This window comes from Meriones unguiculatus, chromosome 3, assembly GCF_030254825.1.
Source record: "Meriones unguiculatus strain TT.TT164.6M chromosome 3, Bangor_MerUng_6.1, whole genome shotgun sequence".
Taxonomy (NCBI): domain Eukaryota; kingdom Metazoa; phylum Chordata; class Mammalia; order Rodentia; family Muridae; genus Meriones; species Meriones unguiculatus.
Window position 1 is genome coordinate 147,277,783 of NC_083351.1, and position 25,073 is coordinate 147,302,855.

General features: G+C 46.0%; 1 protein-coding gene across 1 annotated transcript in view; it reads left to right on the top strand.

Annotated features, from left to right (window-relative positions):
• The first annotated feature begins 1,455 nt into the window (after nucleotides 1–1,455).
• Nucleotides 1,456–25,073, top strand: part of Cwh43 (cell wall biogenesis 43 C-terminal homolog) — a 41,013-nt gene continuing 17,395 nt past the window's right edge. Inside the window, exons 1-12 of the mRNA XM_021645897.2 lie at nucleotides 1,456–1,627; nucleotides 3,131–3,322; nucleotides 6,613–6,733; nucleotides 7,417–7,571; nucleotides 9,013–9,214; nucleotides 10,225–10,313; nucleotides 11,319–11,576; nucleotides 14,587–14,712; nucleotides 15,759–15,838; nucleotides 20,839–20,944; nucleotides 22,497–22,632; nucleotides 23,490–23,639. Of these exons, the coding sequence (XP_021501572.1) occupies nucleotides 1,585–1,627; nucleotides 3,131–3,322; nucleotides 6,613–6,733; nucleotides 7,417–7,571; nucleotides 9,013–9,214; nucleotides 10,225–10,313; nucleotides 11,319–11,576; nucleotides 14,587–14,712; nucleotides 15,759–15,838; nucleotides 20,839–20,944; nucleotides 22,497–22,632; nucleotides 23,490–23,639 (1,658 nt within the window). The 5' untranslated portion in view covers nucleotides 1,456–1,584. The remainder of the gene's footprint in view (nucleotides 1,628–3,130; nucleotides 3,323–6,612; nucleotides 6,734–7,416; nucleotides 7,572–9,012; nucleotides 9,215–10,224; nucleotides 10,314–11,318; nucleotides 11,577–14,586; nucleotides 14,713–15,758; nucleotides 15,839–20,838; nucleotides 20,945–22,496; nucleotides 22,633–23,489; nucleotides 23,640–25,073) is intronic.

Below are 25,073 nucleotides of genomic sequence, written 5' to 3' on the forward strand. Positions count from 1 at the left end.
GAACTGAAAATCTATTGCCTAAAAGATAAAACTGTGAAGATCTACTTTCTTTTTTTCTTTCATCTTGGTTTGGTATGCCTTTTGGTCTTTGTTTTCGTCCTGTTTCTGTTGCTGTGATAACACACCATGACCATGGAAGCCAACAAGGAAGGCTTTATATTTAGGCTCACAGTTTAGGCTCACAGTTTCAGAGTGAGAGCTCATCACGGATGAGGACGCACGGCAGCGAGGCCAGAGCAGAAAACCCAGAGGTCACATCTTCCACAGAAATCAGGAAGCAGAGAGAGCCATCCGGAAGTGGGGAAAGGCTATGAGCTCTCTGAGTGATGGGCTTCCTCCAGTAAGGCTGTACCATCTCCCCAAATCATGCCACTAACTGGTGACCAAGTATTCAAATGCCCATGTGTGTGGGGGCCTTTAAACAGCTCATTTAAACAGCTACAGACTTAGAGTCTGTGTGAGTTGGTTTTTGCACATGGTGTGAAGTAGGGGGGTCCAACTTTATCTTTTCCTACTTGGGTAGTTAATTGTCCTGTGGTCGTTTGCTGGCAAACCAAAACAACAAAACCTGTGTCCCGTGTAACTGTCTTATCAAGGTTATGAAAAATCTCTTGCTGCCAGATGAGAGGTTTCTGGAGGCCCTATTTCAGTGTGTAAATTTATCCAGCTCTCTCTGTGTGTTCATAAGCTTTCAGTAACTCTTAGTTCCACAGCTGCAGTGGGCTTGTAACAATAACCATTTTGAGACCTTTCTTAAAACTTGGGAATCCAATCATAGTTCACTTGCTCTGTTATTTAGAGCTTCTTGCAGTTTTTTTTTTTTTTTTTCTTTCTGAGATGCAACTGACAGTTCCTGACTTGAGTTTACTAGCTTTAAAAAAAGGGGGGGGGGTCAGGTGGCTGGCAGGGAAGTCACCTTGGTCTGAAGATGGAGGCACGCACTGCTCCTCGCTGGGGAGTGAGGCTCCAGCTCTCTCCCCAGACTCAAGCCATACGTAGCATCGGACTATCCAGCCCGCCTACTAACAAAGCGAAGGATGCCCTCGAACCCCGGATCCCTGCTCTCCATCTCCTAAATGCTGGGCTCTCAGGTGTGCCCCGCCACGCCCCTGTCTATGCAGCGCGGAGGATGAACCCAAAGTTGGGTGCGTGCGAAGCAAGCGCTCTATCAACCCGTCCGCATCCCCAGACCCCGTGGGCTTAGATGAAACGCTGGCACAGCCGGTTTGGGCTGGTCCCTCCCCCCGGTGCCCCGCGAACTGCTCCGTTTCCCAGCCGATCTCTGGGGGTGGGGGTGGGGTGGGAACCGGCAGACTTGGCTTGGGCTGAATGGCGGGTTTGGAAGGAGCGGGCTGCACTGGGGAGGCGCGTCCCCAGGTGCGCCGAAGGCGCAGGTGGCACTGGGCGGGGCGGCGCGCGGCCGTGCCCGGGGAGTAGATGCCGCACCCTACCTGAACTCCCGGGGCCGCCTCCCACCCGCGAGCCACTCGGCGACGCGGAGCGGGCAGGCCCGGAGGACCCCGCGGGAAGGGTGAGGGGCGCGCGGTGGGGGCCGTCCCCGCCGATTTCCGGGTGGCCGCAGCCATGCCAGGACTGTGGAGAGCAATTGCCCTGGAGACCCTTCTGGGTAAGTCGAGGCTGTCCTGGCATACGCTGGCTGGGCTTGTTCCCCGCGGGAGTGGCAGAGCCCGGGGCCGGGAATCGAGATGCTTCTGGCGCCCTGGGTGGAAGGGGAGGAGGCGACCCAGACGGAGGTTTCCTGGCCGGGGTCCTGCAGCTCCTGGGGTCCTGGCCTGGCATCTCCCTCCGTCTGCGTTGATCTCCTGCAGTCCCGGACCGTGACCTTCAGGTCTACCTCCATACAGTTTAGCACTGGGCTAAGCTTTCCCAAGGAAAGGGCGCCTGTGTAGCCCAGGGGCTGCGGGTGAGCGCCCAGGGTGACTGTCTTTGGCCCTGGCTCCTTGGTCTCGGTAGCTGCGAGAATGCTAGTGTGTTTGTCAAAACTCGTCTGGTGTTCGTCTCCTGGGCCCGTTTAGCAGTGGAGGATTTAGTATTCTGAATCTGCGGGAGAGGCAGACTTAAACTCTTGAGCCCTCCTGGAAACTTTGGGAAACGGTTAGGTCTTGCGGGTCATGGCGCTGCCTTTTGAAGCAAGCATCCTTTTGGCCTGCGGAGGGCGCTCTCCCCAGAACGCGAGTTTTGGGGAGCAGCTTGACTCGGGAGAGACTGGAACTCTTTATTATTTACTTTTTTCCTGTTCCCTCCGTGCCTTGTAAATTGGGAGGTGTGAAATGACTCACACGGAGTTCCTCCTGGAGGCTTGGTCTCATTCTGAGAGCTGTGACTCCTGAAGATGAAATAACCTGAGCCGGAGAAGGGCCCTGGGAGAAAGTTAAGTGTGCTGCTGGGAATCTAAGCTTTCTGTGACATTTCCTACTCGCACAAGCCAGAGAACCGCTGACTTTTCCGGTTCTCGGGGGTTTGTGTTGTTTTGCCCCCAATTGTTTCAGCTTTGGTATGGGGGGACGCGGGGTATCTGAAGGATAAGATAACTGGTTAAAACCCAGCTTGGCCTGGTGCATGGCGAGCCCCATAGCCTTAATTATCATCGTCTAAAAATCACACAGCCTGTGCCCATGGAGGTGCCTCTGCTTTCAGATCTGTTTCACTTCCCAGCCCTGCCCAGTAAGAGCCGGTTTGAGATGGTCTGCTCACAAGAAAAAAGCCTGTTGCTTAACTAAAGGGCTTGGGGCCGTAAGCTGGAGGAGGTGGAGGGAAAGCTGTGTTTTATGTGATTGCTCATTGCATATGTAGGGGCCAAATCAGGTGAGAGCATTTTATTAGTCAGAATCCTGACAGGAAGCCAGTTTCATCTCGGCTGGTCTAGCCTATGACATCTTACTAGAGGGATGAGTAACAGAGGTGGTTGCGTGGCTACACATTTATAGGGACAAACAAGAGATGGGGATGAACTCACGGCAGCCATTCTCCACCGTGCCTGCTGGGCGGGGAAAGGAGTCTCTGAGCAACATCCGGCTGAAGCCAGAGGCAGGAAATTCAGAGCCGAGTGGAGTGGCAGGCTGTTAGGAACAGGGCCGGAGTCACCGTCTCTCTCAAACGTTTTCCATAGGCTACGTCTCTTGGTCTCTCTACCACGGACTGGGACCCATGATCTATTACTTTCCCCTGCAAACGCTGGAACTCACCGGCCTGGAATTGTTTGGCGTAGCCTTTCTCTCTCCAATACTCTTAACAATTCCTCCATTCTGGAAACTCGTTCAGAGGAAATGGACCCTTTCTCTGCTGCGGATCATCACTGTCGGTAAGGCCTTAAGAGTCTGAGATGCATCTGTTCGTCAGTCAAAAGCAAAATGGTGTGGACTGATCATTGCATGAGGAACGGTTAACTCTCAAAAATCACGTTTCTTTTCCTTACCTCATGGGAAAAAAAAATAGTGAAATTGGAAAACTATACTGAGTCAATGCATTTCTTTTTCTTAACATCTCTTTCCTGGAGAAATCTAAAATTCACTGAAATAAGGAGGGAAAACATGCCTGGGAGAACAGGCCAACTTTGAAAAGACTTAGGAAGAGGACTCAGTGGTATTGCATAAGAAAAACATTATAGCGGGTGGACAGACAGCAGGTGAAAACGATTTGAAATGCTGTTACTCAGCTGCCAAATCCCACACAGTTGCCAAATCCCACACAGTTGCAATAAACCGATAATAAAAGACCAAAACCACACTAGAAACCCAGAGGAAGATGGGTGCAGTCCCCGAAAAGGAAATTCAATCAGTTCTTCAAAATGCAATAAAATCGGGCCGCCAAAATAACCCAGTAGGTAAGGACATTTGCCGCCAGGCCTGACAACCTGAATTCTATCCGGTTTCCAGTCGGTAGAAAGAGAACCAACGCCTGCAAGTTGCCTTTTCACCTCTGCACAAGGCATTCACTTGTGTGAGCAGCCAGGCAATCACACACTCACATGTACACACACACACACACACACACTCACACACACACATTTTTAGCCTCAAACATGGATTGGCAGAGAAAAAACACACAATATTGTACTGAAAGACCAATTTAGCAGCATTTACCCAAACTGCAATCTATTCAGAGCCTTTTCCTCAGCAACCCCACAAGGACCTGCAGACTCACCCATAACTACACGCTATGTTGAACACATGGATCATGCAGGGCTGTTTATAATGGTAGTGCAGAAAGGACCAAAATGTCATCTTTAAGTAATAGATGATTATGAAACTTGGAATATCATGCAGCTACAGAAAGGGAGTTTGGGTGTGTTTTGTTCTGTTTTCTCTTTCTAGTTTTGGCTGTCCTGGACTCTCTTTGTAGACTAGGCTGGCCTCAAACTCAAAAGAGAGTATTATTAATAGATTAAAAAAAAAAGTGGGCTTGAAACTGCTTGGAGCTGTGGCAGAAGGTCGGGACTTTCAGCCTCCTGCCACAGCCCTGGTGGGCCTCTCTGAGCCTTTCTTGTGGATTTGTTGGTGAGCTGTGCCGGGCAGACCCATCTGGTAACTTCCCTTTGCAAATGTGATGTCCATCAGAAGTGGTCAGCTGCAGGTGAGGGTACTGCCCGGTACTGACCTCAGTGGCTGCTTGATTGGAGCTTCAGCAGGCTTATGCTGTCTGTGTATGAGTTGGGTGGCCTTGGCCGTGCAAGACTTGGTTTCTTACTGCATTCCAAGCTGGCTTTATGACACAGTTTTCTCTGTGGCCACTATGCATGGTACAGTAAGTCTAGGTAGAGTCTTTGAATAGCCTTTCTTACTGCTGTGTCAAAATACCTAGCCAAAGCAGCCCAAGGGAAGCAAAGCTTGTTTTGGCTCCGGTGTGGGGACACAATCCAACCCATCATCACGAGGAAGCTGAGACAGCTGGTCACATGAAGGTGAGTCTTTCCAACACAATTTAATCCACCCTAGAAACTCCCTCACAGGCGTGCTCTGGAGTTTGTCTCTTAGCTGATGGTAGAGCCCGTGGTTGACAATACTGCTTATCCCAGGAGCTAGGAATGACTCTTCCTGTGTTGCTTCCCCTAACCACCTTCCTTTGTGAGAGTGAAAGAGCTATAGAAGTGGGTAGGCAGTGGCATGGAGAGATGGCTTAGCGGTTAAGAGCACTGGCTGCCCTTCCCGAGGACCCGAGTTCAATTCCCAGCACCCACAGGGCAGCTTATAACTGTCCATAACTCCAGTTCCAGAGGATCTGGCACCCACACACAGACATGCAGGCGAAACACTGAGTACATAAAAATACATGAATCTTAAAAAGAAAAAGAAAAGAAATGGATAGTCACCTAGAGTTGGGGATGGAGGAGAAAGCGGCCATTTCTGCCAAGTGCTGCCCCTGGTGGCTGCTGGGGATGCTCTCCAGAGGTTGCGCTGGGCCACGATTTCCTTTGAAACACCCCTGCATCCACCCCCTGACTGTTACAAGCACACTCACCTCAGATACCTTAGGTAGCTAATCACCGTGAAATTAACTATGAAACTAACCTTATACTCATTGACCTAGATTATTTTTGACTCATTCAGATGGCTTAAAAAAGATGGAGAATACCAAGTGCTGGCAAAAATGTAGAGCAAATATAGAGTTTCCATGTACTCTTAACGGAAATGCAAGAAGTGTGAAGTGGCCTAGCTGCTTGGGAAAACTGTTGGCAGAGCCTTGGGTATCAAGCACCTCATCATATAGTCTGGAAAAATGCAAGCATATGCTCATACAGAAACTTGTGAACACGCGTTCATAGCAGCGTTATTCATGAAAGTCCAGACATAAACTGGGTGCAGTGGCATACGCCTTTAATCACAGTGCTCAGGGAGGCAGAGGCAGGTGGATTGCTGTGAGTTCGAGGCCAGCCTCGTCTACGAAGCTTGTCCAGGACAGCCAAAGCTAGGAAGAGAAACCTTGTCTCAAAAAACAAAACAAAAACAAAACAGAAACACCAAACTACCCAAACAAACAAACAAACAAAAAAACCCGAAACAAAACCCCCAAGAGAGAAAGTCTAGACACAGAAGCAAGCAAGGGCCTATCAACTGACAAAGGGATAAACAAAATCCAGCTTATTTATGCCATGGGACATTATTTAGTCATAAAGGAGTGAAGGACCAATCTAGGGGACAATATGGATATGCCTTGAAAGCATTGCTCTGGGGGCAAGAAGCCAACCACAAATGGACACATCCTCTAAGATTCTGCTTGTGTGACACTTCCCAGATAGGAAAGGTCCCTGGAGACCAAAAGGTTAGTGCTTGCTAAAGGTGTGTGTGTGAAGAGTGATGTTAAGGAGAAGGGAAATTCTTTTGGGGGTGGGGAGAATGTTCTGAAACTAGTTCTGATAGCTGGCAGCTCTGTGAACGGGCCGAAAGCCTACTGAGCTGTCTACTTTAACACGGGGAACCTCAGGTGAGAATCCTGCCCACATGGACGCAGAGTAAGGATGTGCCCAGGTGTATGTTCGTTCTGTCTCCCTCGGGGGAAAAGCCACACCAGACACAAAGCTTATCAAATGCAGACTGTCAGGGGCTGGGGCACGCTCTCCAGCTCATCTCTCCTTCCTTCCTTCTTTGTTTGTAGGCAGCGTAGCGTCCTTTGAGGCCCCGAATGCCAAGCTCCGGCTGGTGGTCCTTGCCCTTGGTGTGTCTTCCTCACTGATAGTGCAAGCCGTGACCTGGTGGTCAGGAAGTGGATTGCAAAGGTATGACTCATGTCTTACGTACCTATAGACAAACGGGTATGACCAGTTCCCGGAGAGACATTCTGACCATTGGTTTCAATGCAGTTTTTCCTTTCACTGGCCTTTGTAAACGTCCTCTGTCCTTTGCCAAATGCAAATGCCATCAACCTCATTTTTTCTTGATACTATGGACTGAACCCAGGAATTGTGCATACTCAGTATTCTCCCTGCTCTTTTGCTTTACTTCCAGTGCCGCTGAACTTTAAACATTAAAGATGAGATTTATTTCCTTTTAATTTCCCATGTGGGTCACGGGGACTCAGACTCGGGAAGCCAGGTGTGGCAGCAAGGGCCTTAACCTTTGAAGGTGTCTCACTGGTCCCACGGGCAACCTAAATTAGACTTGATGAGGTTTTTTTTTTTGGGGGGGGGCAGGGGACACCAGGGAGGGAGGGTAGACCGGGGAAGAATGGAAAGTGGATGCGATGGGGGGCATTGCATAAAATTCCCAAATGGTTAATGAAGATATTTTGCTGGGGGGAAATTATTATAAGTTGCCTAGATACTGGACCGTAAAGTTGAGGGCAGCCCCGAAGATCACCCGCAGCACAACTGCAGACCCACGTTCTGTGAAACCCATCTGCAGTGGATGCAGGACATTGAATTCACACTTCAGAAGGTCTTTAATAAACTTTTCATTCCAGGTACCTCAAACTCTGGGGGTTTATTTTGGGACACATTCTTCTCCTTGTCCTCCGCATATGGCACACCTCGTTAAACCCTATTTGGAGTTCTCGGATATGCAACCGAGTGGTCTTGACACTGAGTGCCATAGCTGTGTGCGACCGCGTTGGCGCAGGTAAAGGTACACTCAGCTTATCCAGGGATCTTCTCTCTGGTGGCTCCTGACCCTTCGAAAAGGAACCTTTCCTCTTCTGTGGTGCTGGGAATCGAACCAGGACCTCATGCACGCTGGGCAAGCACTCTGCCAACTAAGCTTAACCTAGCCCCAGGCTGCACAGTACATGTCAGCATTGCCTCCCGGTGAACAGTAGCAGACAGGTGATGGGCTGTCATGTAGGCAGAAGGCCCCGGTTCCCTGCTAGGTGAGGAAGGGAACCATGGTGAGATACACCCATGGGGGAACTCAAGCGGATGCCTGGCTTTCAACTCAGCTCACCTCTGTCTTCTTCCCACTTTGCTGCTCAGGGCGGGAGTCTCCATTTTCTATATCCACCTGCTCTGTGCCCTTAAGATTTCCTGATCCCAGACCCTTTGGGTTTCTGAACACAGGAGGTGTTCTTTGACCTTCTATTTGAAGATGTTTTGGGTCTTAGGGGCTGGAGGCATGCAGTTAGACTTCATTTCAGTCCATAAATAGAGCTTAAATGGCCCCTCTCTCTGGACCCTCTCCTCGATCCTCAGATCCTTGACTTCTCTCTGTCCTCACCACCCACTCCCGCCCCTTCCCCTCCCCGTAGCCCTCAGCCCACTCCTTCATCTGACCTTGCTCTTGTCATAATAACTTCCTTTTTCTCAGCAAAATCGGGCCACCAGTCCCACAGGCGGACCTCAGGGCTGCCTTCTCTCCCAGAGAAGCCTTCATGGAATTGCAGAGCGTCTCTCCAGCAGGCCTTGTGAGGGTACAAAGCAATTCTCCCACCAACATTTCCTCCCATGGCCCCAATTTAGTGTGTGAAGTTGTGGCTTTGATGGCAGTCTCTATTTAAACAGCGTCGGCAGGACATTTAGTTAAGGAGGCACACTGCCTTAGTGTCGATGTCAGTGTCTCTTGGTTGACGGTGCCATCATGGACCAGTTAATTGACCTCTCCCCGCTTGCCTTCTAACCCGTAAAATGGGATTAATAACAGGGCAGACATCATGAATCAGGAAAGGCGCAGCGGGCCGTGTGCAGGGATAGGGGCTCACACAGCCAAGGCTCATCGACACACAGCTGTGATTTCTGGGTACCCAGAGCATCCGAGGAGATCCTGTTCTTTCACGAGAAAGCAGCTTTTCGAGCTAGGATGCTGCACTCAAGTTGGATCTCTTGCTCCCTCGAGAAAACATCCTCCTTCTCCTCCCTGTGTCGCTCTCACTCTGTTAACCCTGGCTTCCTTTAGCTTTGCTTGCTTCCCCTACACCACTCCAGGGCTGGGCAAGAATGATCTCTCCCATTGAATAGCTCAGGCAATACTCTCTCCTGCAGTAGGCTTCTTGAAGCCATGGGCCTCTTCCAACCTGTGCCCTTCTTCTTCTTCTTCTTTCCCTCTCTCCTTTCTGTATAAAAATTTCTAGACGGAGACTACAGCGCCCCTGAGGGGAAGAAGCCCAGCGAGGTGGCCAAGGGCACGGCCTCTCACTGTAGCTGGCTGTTGCCAGGAGCCGCCTTCGGGAGCCTCATGTTCCTCACCCACTGGATCTTTGGAGAGGTCTCGGTTGTTTCCAGATGGGCAGTGAGTGGCCATCCCCACCCAGGGCCGGATCCGATCCCTTTCGGGTGAGTTCGGCTCCGTTTCGCTGTGGGGACGAGCCAGAAGGGCGTCTGCTCCGGGCTGGAGGCTTGCGGGAAAGCCGAGGGGAACAAAGGGCTGGATCAGGCCCCACGTTCCCACGTTCCCACGTTCCCACGCAAGGGAAGAACGAGGAATTCCTTGCCCGGGGCAGGGGAGGTTTGGCGTCTGCTGGGCTTGCTCTTCAGCCCCTCCCGAGCCAGCAGCGGGTGTTTGTTAGACAGATGACTGTCTCTAGGAGCCCAGAGACTCTTTCCCACATTCTCTCCTGCAGATGGGCAGGAACGTATTGTTTTCCTCACACGCTTAAGAGGATTACAGGAATAATAACCCAGGTGCCTGTCCTAAATCGGCACCTGCGGCGTAAGTACTGCGTTAAGTGCTGAATTTGAAATGAGATTTCAACTACTTATGTTGTAGCTGCCATTGCTACTGGATTGCCCCTGAAGTTTACTTCAATTGTTTGTTTTTTTAAATGTATGTGAATGTTTTTCCTACATGCTTATCTGTGCAACGCTGGTGGAAGCCGGAAGAGGTTGTCTGAGTCTTTGGATGGACATGCTGGGAACCAAACCCAGGTTCTCTGCAAGAATGACAAGTGTTCTAAGCTGCCCACACATCTCTCCAGCCCACCTTAAATTCTCTTCCTGTTAAGTTTTCTGTTTTGTTTTGTTTTTTAATAACAAAACAATGAAATAGCTTGTGGTAGTTAAAAATAAGTAAAGCTGTCAAACCTCATTGTCCTATTTTGCTTTATATCATTTCTGGCACTGGATATTGACTCCAGAGTCTAATGCATGCTGGACAAGAACCTTTCACTGAGCGGCACCATCAGCCATCGAGTGTTCTGCGCACCGGTCCCCGACGGCTCTCATTATCCCCATTGTTTCACATCCATGATGTGATATGAATGGATGTAGCTAGAGAGAGTAGACAGATTTTTGACCTATACTTGAATGATTGATTTATTTTGCTTTTTATTTCCAATTACTTACAGAGGTGTGGTTCTGCTGGGCTTGGCAAGCGGACTGATGCTTTCGGGCTCGTCATGGCTCCAGGAGGCTGGGTTAGCCTGGTGGATGACAGGTATGTGGAACTGACCTTTAGATGTGTTGGCATTGCCCCAAACAGTGGTGTGGGTGCTTGAAGGATGTTAACAAAAATGTACATACTGTCGATGGGTGGTGGTGGTGAATGCCTTTAATCCCAGCACTCGGGAGGCAGAGGCAGGTGGATCTCTATGAGTCTGAGGCCAGCCTGGTCTACAGAGTGAGTTCCAGGACATCCAAAAGCTATACAGAGAAACCCTGTCTCAAAAAATCAACATACATACATATATATGTGTGTGTGTGTGTATGTATGTCTGTATATATGTATGCATGTAAATATATATATATATATTCTATTTAAGGCCCAATATGGATGGATCAAAATTGATTCACAGGAATTGAAAGAAAAGTTGCATGACCTCAGTGTTGGCTCAGCGCTGGTTAAGTAACTGCCTGCTACGGACCACATAGAATGCACAGTCCTGGCCTGGCAGGCTCTGGAGAACCAGTGGTCAGAGTGTAGACTTGCTCCGGCAGCGAATCTGTGTCTAGAATCTTAATGAAATCCTCTCTTGGGTCCAAGTTTTGGAGAAACCAGAGTATATACTTCTGGACAGCACTTAAATGGGCAACAATTACTTAGGAAGTGCCTTAGCAAGAATGTTCTAGAAACCGCTCAGACCCTGTGTTTTCAGCTGTCTTGCATCTGGATGGTAGTATTTAATGAACATAGTTCGAATTTTGCAAATAATTTCAATTTCTATTACCATGAAGGCTGTAAGGCTGGCAACGGCAATGCCCACTCCTACCCCTTCCCAAAGAACAAGCATTGGTCTGAGCCTTGAGGTGAGCCAGGGCCAGGCTGTGACTTTGAGCAGACCACAATAAACTGCTGTGCCTTGGTTTGCGTGGGAGTTGAGATTCAACCAGTGGCCTCCTGTGGTCCTTTTGGGACATTACCTGCCACATATTGGTCATGCTGTGAGCTTTGCTCATTTCTTGCCTGACTCATCCTCTCTCTCTCTCTCTTTCTTACAATCAGGAGCAGCTTCCGCCATGGGGCTCCTTTACCTGCGCACGTGGGCAGCAGCTGTTTCTGGATGTGTCCTGGCAGTCTTCACAGGGTCCGTGTGGCCTCATGTACTTGGGCACCTCGTGATCTCAGGGAAAAGCCCTGGGGAAGCCATGGCCACGGGCACAGGCCTTTATCTCTTGGAAGTATTTTTCTGTGCCTGGTGCACAGCTTTTAAGTTTGTTCCCGGAGGTGTCTACGCTAGAGAAAGATCGGATGTGCTTTTGGGTGAGTACCTGTTAACAGATACAGTTAAAGAAACTGACCCAAGGTCTCTAAGCCTAGCCAGGACTCAGCACCTTCTATGACAGCCGGAAACAGTAGGACAGCCCATGTTCTTGCTAAGAGAGACTCTAGGTGAAGAAAACCCAGAAGGATGTTGAATTGTAATGGACTTTTTTTCCCTGTCATTTGTTACTCAAATTAAGTGCACTTCTTCAATATTTGTTCCTCAGCTGGCTTTTAAAATGAGTTGGTTTGCCAGCCATGGGGGCACATGCCTTTATTCCCACCCTTTTGGAGGCAGAGGCAGGTGGATCTCTGTGAGCTCTAGGCCAACTTAGTCAAAACACCAAGTTCCAGTTTGGCTAGGGCTACATAGTAAGACCGTGCCTCAAACAAACAGGCAAATAAAATGAACAAATTGAGAAAAAAGATGTCCAAACCATGGTAAAGCCTGTGTAAACTTCAGTGTTATAAACTCACCAAAATCAAATGTTCATAAGCTTATTTCACATTAATATTTCAAAAGTTTTTTTTCTGGAAAAAAAGGTAATTATTCATTTATACCAGATGTACAGAGAACCAACACTGTCAATCTCTCTCTTCCTTTTTTTTTTTTGGTGACAGGGTCTTACTGTGTACCTAGAGTGACCTTGATCAGGTTACCCTTGAACTCATGCAAATTGTTCTGCCTCAGCCTCCCAAGTGCTGGGATTACAGGTGTAAGCCACTAGAGCTGGCTAGCACTTTGATTCGGAAGTAGAGCGTGTCAAGGTCTTCCACAGAAAAACCCTAGAAAGCGGGGAGGCGTCGGTGCTTCGGGGGAGTCAGGTCTGGCTTGTCCATGCTTTCAGTTTTATACTAGTCCACTTATTCTAATACAGTTATTGTGCGTGCAGCTGTGCTCCTGGCACAGTCCCAGGGGCTGGGGATGAAAAGCACCCGGTGTTCCTCCCACCCAGGGTCTGTGCTGGAATGGGGGACAGGACCACACGTGGGTAAAACCAATCCTTAGGATATTTCCGGGGGGTGAGCAGCTGACGGGAGAGGTGTGGCTTCCACCCACACTGCACCACAGTTCTCCCTGCGTCAGCCCTGCGTCTCTCTTCCATTGTCCTAGCTCATGAGCCTGCCAGCACAGGCTGCTCAGGAGGACACAGGATCTTTGAGGGAGAGCCTTTGGGAATTTCCTATTTCCCTAGTCTTGGCTGGAGCTCTCCCCTGCTTAGAGGAACATCATCTAGCCATGACCCCAACGCCTGTCTCACCTTTACAGTACCCCACCTAACTTGACAGTATCTCTCATTATTAAGACAAACAAGCAACCCACACCAAAAAGCATAGAGTCTGATTTGTCCGGGCCCACTATTCTGAGCACTGGACTTGCTCTGGAGTGCGGGTGATATACCCAATGTCACTCTATTGAGGAAAACTGACGTTTCCCTCTCCTGTTAGATGTGAGTTACAGATAGCTTCTTGGTTAGAGGTGGGACTTTATGCCCAATTTCTGGCATTTTCTCTGCAGGTGCTTGGCTTTGCAAACTTCGTAATTTTTGTGGTCTCTTTCAGGTGGCTCTGCTCTGTCGGGCTCTGCTCTCTCCAGTGTCCTGCTCTTTCTCTTGCTCAGCTTGCTCAGGCTGCTGCCGGGTGGAGCACGGGAGTGAAAGTAAGAGCTGTGCTATTCCCAACTTTGTTTCTTTGGAGCTCTGCGAATGACGAGCTTTTCCTAGTTTGTTCTCTTTACTCACGGCACTGTGAAAACGTGCTTTGTTTCAGCTTCACACAAATGAGGACCTTCTTTTAGTAAGAGTGACATAGTAACAAGGCGAGGAAAATTGGTGGCGTTGAGTAGCTTTCTACAAAATCTCTATTTGTTCTCTGAGAATTTCGTACGGTGTATTTTGATTATATTCTTTCCCCTTTCCCAACTTCTCCAAGATCTTCCCCGACCTCTCTAGTTACCAAATCCGCAAATCCATAAAAATCTCTATTAAAACAAACTTAATAGTAAAGAAGACAAATGAAGAGTGCACAAAAAAAGCATGGAGTCTGACTTCCGTTGGCCAACCACTGCTAAGCGTGGGGCTTGCCTTGGAATGTGGTTGAAATACCCATTGAGAAAAATTGATTTTCCCTCTCCCAGCAGCTATCAATTGCAATAGCTTCTTGGTTAGGGAAAGGACTTGGGGTCCACTCCCTTGTCTCTATGCTGGGATTTTGTCTGGTTTTGACCCGTGCAGATCTTACTCCTGCTTTCACAGTCTCTGTGAGTTCACATGTGTATCAGTTCTATTGAGTCTGAAAAGGGCTGTTTTCTTGGAGTCATCCTCTTACAATATTTCTGGCCCCTCTCCTGCATAGCTCCTGGGCCTGGAGGGGAGGACTGTGATAAAGGATGTATCTTTTAGGGCTGAGCACTATAAAGTCTCTTATTCTCTGTACATATATTGTCCAGGTATCAGTCTCTGTGTTAATCAAAATCTTCTGTAAGAAGCTTCTATGTTGAAGGTGGAGTGAGGCACTGATCTATCAGTATATCAGTGAGTGATATAGCAGTATATCACTAGGAATCATTTTATTGCTATGGCCATTTAGCAGAATAGTAGAAGTAGGTTTTCCTCTAGGGCCCATGTCCTGTCTGGTTTCAGGGTCTTGGCCTCAGTGTCAGATATGGGTTTATCTTATTGAATTAGGCCTAAATTAAAAAAAAAAAAGTGGTTGTTTACTCCCATAACACCCCTGCTACTGGTAAAGCAGAGGGCACATGTGCAGCAGGTTGTTGCTGTGGTTCTCAGCTTCCAGATGAGTACCAGCTAGACTGCCCCGTTATCCTCTGCAAACGTAGTAAGTGCTCTTCGCCACTAAGCCGTCTCTTTAGCCCCAACCTCACCATTTTTAAAGTAATTATTTCTTACGATACTGAGTATTGAAACTAGGGCCTCACGCATGCTAGACAACGCTTTGCCGCTAAGTTTTGTCCCAATCCCTCTTTTTTTCCCTCCCTCTCTTTTAACAGGGACCATAATGGTAATTATTGGGTTGAGTATGCTGTTTGGACCTAAGAAAAACCTTGACTTCATTCTTCAAACAAAACACAGCCCTAAAGGGCTTTTGAGAAGGAGTGAGAAATACATGAAACTTAGTAAGTCTAGCTTTACTTGCTTTTATAAAGTTTGGTGTATACATTTTATTATTATATTTTCCCTTCCTTCCTTCCTTCCTTCCTTCCTTCCTTCCTTCCTTCCTTCCTTCCTTCCTTCCTTCCTTCCTTCCTTCCTCCTCCCACCCCTGCCCCTTTTTTTGTGAGACAGGGTCTCTTTATGTAGCCCTGGCTCTACTGAAACTCACTATGTCAACCATACTGACAATGAATGAACTCATGGAGATCTCATTGAATTCACAGAGATCCTCCTATCTCGATGAGCCATCATGCTGGCCCCCTACCTCTGTGCTGCCTTTTGCCCTAATTCTCCTGTAAGCTTTGTCTAATATGGTCTAATAAGCCCAGCATTTTCTCACTTATACAATTATATATTCTTATTTCTACTTTTTAAAGATTTACTTTATTTTATGTGTGTGAGTGTTCACCAGCATGTCTTTCTATGTACCACGTGGATGCCTGGTGCCTATGGAGGCCAGAAAAGGCAGTCAGATCCTTGGGAACTAGAGTGATAGATAGTTATAAGCTGCCATATGGTGTGAATCAGACCTGGGTCCGGTATTCTTAACCACCAAGCCATCATTCTACTTCTGTCTTCTGACTTCTAAAAGTCTGCTTTATTTCTGTACAAGCTTCCCTGATTATTTTGTTCTTAGCCTTTGATTCCACAGTTCGTTCTTTGGCATGCCCTCTTCTTTTCAAATGCACGAGGCATGTTCACTTTATGCTCTGATTCTTAAATTTCTGACATCTAAGATCTTTGTGTGTTTGGTTCTTCAGGATACCTTTTTCTGCTGTTTTGTGCCCACAAAAACATTTTTTTTTCTGTGTATCCTGTAATTTATTTTTGTTTTATGTTCATTGCTCTTGGGATGTTCTCAGGGAATGTTCTTTAAAAGCCTGATTTTAAAGTATGGGTTATGTATGTATGTCCCACACAGACTCCTTGTTCAATAGATACAATTTTGAAAAGTTATTAAAAATTTCAGTTTCTTTTCAATGATTCTTTTTTTTTTCTTTTCGTTTAGTTTTGTGGTTGCTTGTTGGTGTGGGGTTATTGGGATTAGGACTACGGCACAAAACCTATGAGAGGAAATTAGGCCAAGGGGTAAGTGATGAACATTTTTGAAATGAAGTCTTACTATATATGTAATATATATTATATATATAGATATAAAGTTTTACTATATATATTTTAAACTTTTATTTGACAACATTTTGACCCCTGACCCCTTTCTTTTATCTTTTATTTTCCATTTTGCTATATTTTTTCACTTAGCATATAAAGTAATAGTTTTCATTGTGAAATTTGCATACGTACTTATAGGTAGTCACTCCAATTACTTATTTTTTTCTTTCCGTCTTTTCTTTTGGATAACTTCTTCTCCCCACATGGTCCTCCCTTCTTTCATAATACATATATGTTACTTATATGTACTATATGTCTATATTTAGATTATATATTATATTGTATGTATTTAGATTATGAATTTGAGGGAAAATGTGATATTTATTTTTCTTAATCTAGCTTATTTCACTTACTAGTTGCATCCATTTTTATGCAAATGATGCAATTCCACTGGTTTTTTTTTTTTTTGGTCTTCTCAGAATTTAAAAAAGTTACTTAATTGATTTACTTTACATCTTGATTTTTGTTTCCTTTCCCTCCTCTCCTCCCAGTCCCCCTTCCATCCCTGCTACCTAAACTCCTCCTTAAAGGAGAGGCCTCCCGTGAATATCAGCCAGTTCTGGCATGTCAAGCTGTAGCAAGACTAGGCTCATCTTTTCCTAGTGAGGCTGGGAGGCAACTTTAGTTAGTTTGGCTAAGGGTTTTCTATCTTGTTATTTTCTCAGAGAACCAACTCTTTGTTTCGTTGATTGTCTATCTTGTTGATTTTTCTCCAAGAACCAACTCTTTGTTTCATTGGTTCTTTGCATTCTTCTCTTTGTTTCTATTCTATTGATTTCAGCCCTCAGCTTGATTATTTTCTGCCATCTACTCCTCTTGGGTGTTTATGCTTCTTTTTGTTCTAGAGCTTTCAGGTGTGCTGTTAAGTTTATAGTATGAGAACTTAATACTTTCTTTATGAAGGTGCTTATTGCTATGAAGTTTCCTCTTAGCACTGCTGGGTGCCCTGTAAGTTTGGGTATATTGTGTGTTCATTTTCATTGAATTCTAGAAAGTCTTTAATTTCTTTCTTTCTTTTGTCCTTGACACAGTGGTCATTGGGTAGAGAGTGTTTTAGTTTCCACGAGTCTGTAGGCTGTTAGTTGTTTCTGTTGTTGATGAAGTCCAGCTTTAATCCCTGGTGGTCTGATAAGATGCAGGGAGTTATTTCACTTTGTTGTATCTATGGAGACTTGCTTTGTGAGTGAGTGTTTGGTCAGTTTTGAGGAAGGTTCTGTGACATGCCGAGAAGAAGATAGCTCCACTCTCCTTCGTGGCTCAATAAAAAGCCATTGTGTGTTTGTGCTACATCTTTACTCGTTAATCTACTGATGGGCGCCTTGTTAGTTACAAGTATTGGCTGTTGTGAATACTGCAGCAAGTAACCTGGATGGATGTTCCAATATCTCTGTAGTATCTTAACTTAGACCCTTGTAGGTAGAACACCCAGGAGTGGTGCAGGCTGATTATACGGTACTTGTGGTTTAGTTGTTGTTGTAGATGTATTTACTTTTAGTTTGTGTATGTGTTTTGCCTGCATGTATGTCTGTACACCATGGGTGTGCTTGGCGCCCACAGAGGTCATAAGAAGGCATCAGGTTGAACTGGGGTTACAGATGGTTGTGAGCCTACATGTGGGTGCTGGGAATCAAACCCAGGTCCTATGTAAGAACAGTAAGTGCTCTTAACCCCTGAGCCATCACCGCAGCCCTGTCGTTTTAGTGTTTAGGGGCACCTCTATGCTGACTTCCACTGTGACTGCACTATTTCACATTCCAATGAACAGCGCCTAAAGTTTGCTCAGTCTCCACATTTGTTGTCATTTGTTTTTTGGACAGTGGTCACTCTCACAACATAGCTTTAATTTGCATTTTCCTGATGGTTGTGGATTTTTAATGTTTTTTTCCTTGTATTTATTAGGCATTTATATTTATTCCTTTGAAGAGAATGATTTGTTTGCTGCATTAACCCATTTTATTACTGGGACAATTTGGCTACTGGATGTTTTAATATTTTTTGGTTTTTTGGTTTTTTTTATGTATTATAGATACTAATCCTGTGTCAGATGAATCTCCAACAAAGATTCTTTCTTATCGTGTAGGCTGTACCTTCATTCCACTGTTTCTGTTGCTATTTGTATATCACTACCTTGATGTAATGGTAGACCTTACTGTACTGACTTTAAGACCCTGGGTCCCATTTCTTTTACTCATAGGATCACCATAGCATGGAATGATTTAGGAAGTAATAACAGCAACTTGCTTGTGCTTTTGACATGTAGGGTTATTTTTCCACTCATGATTTAATATATAATTATAAAAGAAGAGAGTATTTTTATATTTGACCGAGATTGCGGAAGGTGTGACTATGAGAGTCTTCAAGTCAAGAAAAGTCTGAGAAACAAATCTTGGTTTTGTAATTTATCTCTATTTTATATATTGCACATTGTGGACGTTTTGTTGTCCTTTGCTTTTTGTAATTTTAAATGTTTAGATGTTGCCTCTCTCTTCTGGAAAGAGGCAGAAGCAAGAATAAGTCATTGCAATACTATGTTTTCCATCTGTTCTGGTAAAAAGATTATTGTATTACATAGTGAAGTCAGAGTTACAGTTTGAGATAAAATAAAATGTGAGAGCTATTGCTGAATTTTAGTAATCTGTACTACCAGGAAAAATGTTTTCATATTGAAGAAAAAGCTTTACTAAGGAAGGAGACTGGTTCCATGTTTCTCTGGGTCTCCTCTCTCTTCCTGCTTCTCTCCCTCAAGCAGTGCTCAGGACCAAATGCAGGCCTCACTCAGTAACTGTTTCTTATCACGTAGATAGTAATAAGCCTACAGGCACTTTTGGATGCTTTTTCCATGTTAGTTATTATTGTTACAATATGCTCTCTGAATGAAGAGAATGCCCACTGACAGCCAGAAACTCTTTTTTAAAGGATTGTTTGAATTTGATCTATTGCTTGTTTATTCATTCACTTATTCATTTGGCAAGAGTTCACTGACTGCCTCTCGCTCTGCCTGGTGCCAGAGGTACCCAGGAGAAGCTGGACAAGATCTCTGCTCTCCCATACTTTGCATCCTAGTGGATAAAGATGGTAATCATCTTTATCAGATGAAGGAAGACTCTGGCTGCAGGCCACGTGGCTTTTTAGGAAGCAAGATTTTGATGTGGCAAGCTAGTATCTGGATGGTTAGGGAAGGCTTCTCTGACATTTGAGATGAGACTTGAAAGTCGCTTTTTTAAGAAAGCCAATCATTTAGCTGTGATTGAGCCAGGAACTGTGTAGAAAAGATAGAGAGAGAGCTAGCTTAGAGTGTTGGAAGTGTAGCACAGTGACCTGCATGGCTGAGGTCTTATAGAGAGATGCAGGTGGAGAGGCTGGGAAGGGCCTCGGCACCTGGGGCTCTACCACCACAGGGACACACCTGCAAAGGATGAAAAAACAATAGATGTGAACGTGGCTGCTATAAGAAAAGAAGAATGTAGGAGGTTTTTTCAGTGGTCCGAGGTCCAAAAAAGAGGTGTTTCCAGTAAAATAGTACAGAGAAGTGCAGGGATTTAGAGCACACACACACATACACACTTGCATGCAAACATGCACACACACATACACAACACACTCATACACTCATGCACACTCTTTATAGAATAGACACATACACACATACACGCATGTATATATACACACATGCAGACACGCATATGCACACACACACATTTGAGACAGGGTCTCTCTATGTAGCCTTGGCTGCCCTGTAACTCGTAGAGATCCTCCTGCCTCTGTGAAGTGCTGGGATGGCAGGGAAGGCGTTGTGGCTGGGGCTCGGTATGTGGTGGTGGGCGCTTGGCTGGTGACCCGTTACCTCTGGGCACACCCAGGGACATAAACTCACAAGCCCTGCCCCTACGGCCTTCACCTGCCAGAGAGGCTACCTGTCCAAAATGTCCCACACCTTCCCCAAACAGCACTGCTCTCTGGGGATCAAGTAAGTGTTAGCACACAGGAGCCTTGGGGAAACAACATTGAAACCACAACATTGAATAGAGCGCTTTTTCCTTGTTTGTTTGCTTGAAATTTATCTTATTTTAAAATTACAAGATGTGCTTGTGCCTGCAAATGAACATATGTGATTTGCTGGCCAGAGGCAGTGGAGCTGCTGGAGCCGGAGTTCCAGGCAGTTGAGGACCAAAGGATATGTGTGCTGGGACCTGAACTCAGGTCCTCTGCAAGAGCAGCATACATTTTTTTTTAATCTGTTGAGCCATCTCACCATCCCAAGGGGTTTAAGAAAAAAAAAAATCAAATTTTTATGCATTTCTTCAAAGTGTTACTGAATGTTATAGGGCCCTAGACAGTATGGCTGTGTCTGTGTTTTTAATTCCAGCTAAGTTGCTTGCAACTTACTTTAACATTTTCTAAACTTAAAGTCATCTTTGTGAGATGCATTCATATAGAAATGGATAGCCCAACTTTATCTGTTAAGGGTGAATAGGGTTCTGTTATGTGTGTGTAACTTCATTTGTTTATGATTTTTTTTTTACTGAGTTGTGATTAATTTATGGCGGATAGATAGTGTTCTATTATATGTAACAACACATTTGTTCTTTTCCCTGTATAGACAGGCCATTCTCTCTCTATATATATATATTTATATTATATATATATAATATATATATATTTATATTATAAGCAATGATTTTTGGAAACATTTTCCAACCATTTGTCTGAGTTGCCAAGTTTAAGGCAGAAGTTCAAAGATTTACTTTGAGAGGACCATAGGGTAAACATCTTATTTTCATGAATTAAATATGGTAAATGTCTGTGGGGATTTCCTTTGCTGAAATGTGAGTTTTGACAGGGGAGAGGCAGAGAAGGCTGGGACCCCCAAACTTCCACTGTTCATAGTTATGCAAATTCTTGCTTTGGCAATTCCTTAGGTACCAACAAAAGTAGTGTCGGCTGCCATCTGGCCTTTTAGATTTGGATATGACAACGAGGGATGGTCGAATCTTGAGGGGTCTGCTCGGCTGCTCAAGGAGACGGGTGAGTCTTTCTGCAATTGGCCCCAGGTCTTGAGAAACCACTGCTGTTCCGTTTGTTTTTGCCAAGTTGCCGGGTCTTAGGACTGCTGCTCTGAGTCTCTGAGGAGGCTGCGCTTTGTGGTCAGCCCGGGTCTACAGTCCTGCACTACAGCTGTGTTTTGGAGCAATTAATTTCTTGGTCCCGAACAGCCTGTAGTACTGAGTAGCTACAGGAGACTCATGCCCTTGCGGTGAGAGATGTTGCGGCTTGTAGCTCTAGCCACCTGAGGACCTGCTGATGGGGACTAGGAAGCTCCTGGAGTACAAAGCAGAATGAGTTTTATGTACAGTGGTGGGAATTTTTCTCAGGGGCTGGAGAGATGGCTCAGCAGTTAGGCACACTGACTGCTCTTTCAGATGGACCTAGGTTCGATTCACAGCACCCACACGGCAGCTCACGCATGTCCATAACTCCGGGTGCAGGGGATCCAACACCCTTACACAAGCATGCAGGCAGGCAGGATACAAAGGCACATAAAATGAAAAAAAGAAAATCGTTTTCATAAAGCTATCCCTCATGGGAAGCTCGCCCCCTGAGAGGTGTCTGGGGTCTTCATGAGCACAATGCTTTATCCTTGACCAGAAGGCTCAGGCACATCAGTCCATGGTCCAAGAAAAACTGATAAGCTCATTCTTATACCAATACCATGGGGCTTTTGGCCTCGGGCTGAAATGGCATAGTGGAATTGGAGGCATAGCTTGGTGGGTAGTTTGCCTATCACACACAAAGCCCTAGGTTCAAGCCCCACCACTGAACAAATGAGGCATGGTGGTGCACACCTGTTAACCCAAGCTCTCTGGAGGTGGAGACAGGACAGAAGTGCAAGGTCATCCTCAGTTACATTAAGAGGCCAGCCTGGGTTACATAAGACCTCGCCTCAAAAAAATATAAAAAGCCAATGTGCACTATTTTACCGTTTCTGAACATAAACTGGGGATTTGTAAAAGACATGAAGGTTATTTGAACTTCTGGAAAAAAAATCACAAATATTTTAAAAATGAGCCAGGCAGTGGTGGTGCACACCTTTAATCCCAGCACTCAGGAGGCAGAGGTGGATGGATCTCTGAGTTCAAGGCCAGCCTAGTCTACAAAATGAATTTCAGGACAGCCAGGGCTACACAGAGAAACCCTGTCTCAAAACAAACAAAAACACACACCACAAAAAGTTTAAAATGTAGAAAAGTCATACTTTTCTCCTTCCATAAGCTGCCCCACATTTAATTAAATTCTAAGCATCCAGCACAGATTCGAGCCACATTCCTCTTGTGACTCAAGAATTATTTGTCTTGGGGCTTGTGAGTAAAGGCAAAAGTCGAGACTAGCATTCTGCTGGGTATGGTAGAAGTGCTTAAGATAGAAGTAGGGGGAATATGAGTTCAAGACCAGCCCCAACTACCAAATGAGCCCTTGCCTCAACAAAACAAAATGATAACAAAATCCATATTTTTTTTTTCTAATTGCTTCTTATGTTGTTTCCTTACTGTCTGCTTTTGCTCCCTTTTCCCCCAAACAGGTGCAGATTTTATTACCATCTTGGAAAGTGATGCTTCTAAACCCTATATGGGGAACAATGACTTAACTCTGTGGCTGGGGGAGAAGATGGGTTTCTATACAGATTTTGGGCCAAGCACCAGGGATCACACTTGGGGGTGAGGACACCTTGGGACCTGATGCCCAGCAGAGTTCTATAGAATGCACAGCGATGGCTTGGGATGGGAAATTGAGACTGTCCCGTGACTGCCTCAGTGACTCATCTTGGGAGGCAGGGAAGTGCTAACAGGATACACATAAATTTGCAAAGCGGCTCCCTAGGGCCGGATAGTACTGGATCTTCTTATAGATTAGCCACTCAAGGCTGGAGGGAAGCCACAATGCCAGGCCTGTTTGAGATTCTCGGGCAGCCCATGTTCTGGTGTAAAAGGCCAGAACACAGTGGCCTTCCATACCAGCCTCTTTACTCCTGGATTCAAACAATACGAACTCGAATGTATTTGAAAAAGTCTAGAATGTGGGGCTAGAGAGACCGCTCAGCAGTGAAGATCACTTGCTGCGCAGTAATGAGGACGAGGGTTCGGATCCCAGCACACACATAACAAGCCAGGCATAAAAATACCAGCCCTCCAGTCCTGACGGATCTGACTCTGTCTTGGCCTCTGTGAGCACAGACAGGTACACCCCCACTCTCTCTCTCTCACACACAAATACACACAAATAATAAAGTATTTTAAAAACAGAAGGTCCCCCCAAATGTATACTCCATGGCATTTACTGAAACACACTTTGTGCCGTGATTAGTGACTCAAGCAAGATGAGCCAAACAGGAAGAAGCAATGGACTAGCAAGCAGACCATTGAAGACAGAAGAAGACACCTTTGCCACATTCCCGCTCGGAGTGGCCCTCAGTGGGTGCCTGTCGCATGACGGGACTTTCTAGTGCATTTCCTTCATCTCATCTCCACGATGGGCTGAGACCCATTACTGCCCCGCGTCTTCTCTTCTCATACAGGATTATGGTGCTGTCGCGGTACCCGATTGTGAGATCGAAGCATCACCTCCTTCCGTCGCCAGAGGGCGAGATCGCACCAGCCATAACCCTGACAGTTAACATCTCCAGCAGACTGGTGGATTTCGTGGTGACACATTTTGGGAATCACGAGTGGGTTTCTTTGGTTTACTTAATAGTATCTAAATGCCAGGAAGTGTTGTTAACATGTTACTTTTTGAAATGAAGTAGACTCTCTTACTTTCTACTCCTAAAAAAACGACTTAGATTATTTTCCCTGTGCTGCTGGTTGAGAGCCCGACGGCCGTGCGAGCCCACAGCTACTTGTATAGCTGCTCTCCACACGTGTGTGGCTGTGTTTAATCTTCATGTTGTATAGAGTGCCGTATCGGGGTCATTTTATAGATGAATACTAGGTGGAGAGAGGTCAGGGTCACACAACCAGAAGTCAGAACAAAGCCAGAGCTCACAAAGGCTTGGAACTACACGTGAGAGCAGACTGGGGAAAAAAAAAATCACTCCCTGCCCTCACAGGGTTATTGGCACAAATATCTGTGTTGCTGGGATCCGATGTTCCTTTCTTTCCCCGTTTTCACAAACAACTGATAGGCAACACTGCCCGTCCACACATATTTATTCGGCTAAGCCCTGTCTTCGAGCCTCCTTCAGTAGGATTTCTCCAAACTTCTAGGTTCCTGGTGACCTTTCGCCATCTTGCTCTGTCCCTGTAACACTCATCGGTTGGTCTATGAAACCTTTGCTTGTCAACCACTCGTTTCCCCGTAGATCTGTCCCTTGCACCTGCCCCCGTTCTATACATTTCCCAACATCCTTCGCCTTCTGCTTTCTAGGTGGATTTAGCTGATGAGAGGAATAAGGTTGGAAGCTAAGAAAAGGGAGGAGCTGGGACGTTTTCACCCCTTCTCTGTGTGTTTTCTGGCATCTCTGGTAGCAGACAAATCTCTTCCGTGGCTGCAGTTCCTTCCTGGGACCTGGGACCTGGTTCTGACTCTGTAGTGTCCCTCTGCCTCTCCATCCTCTTGTGGTAGAAATGGTGTTAATGTCTCATTGCTCCCCGCCTCTGATTGGGTCACTGGCCCCTGATTAACTTCTCATCACTCAAGTAACCAATTCCCTACATTAAATGCACTTTGTTCGAAACTCCTGAAGTGCCTCTATTTTCCGGATAGCTCATATCAAACATGATGGTTTTTTTTTTTTTCTTTTCTGAGACTGTAAGCCTGTCAAAAGTCTAATGTTCTTGCCTATTGATCTGTTTTCATGTCTTCATGCCTACAGTAATTAGCATATTAAAGGCAAGGTGCCCAGCCAGTATTTGGGCAAGAGAGCGTTCAGCTGAAGTAGCTGTGGTTACACCAGCCCGGGCTGACCTATAAGTGCTACAACTCTTCCTCTTATTCGTGTCCCTGGATCTATTATTTGGCTGTTAGTTCTTTAGCTGTGATCCTGATGACCAGATCTCACACTGAGAGGGCTTTCATTCCAGCCGACCCACCATCAGGCCAATCTGACGACAATGAAAGGCTTTAGCCTTAACTTGACCTGGCTAGACTTGGGTTTCTGTTT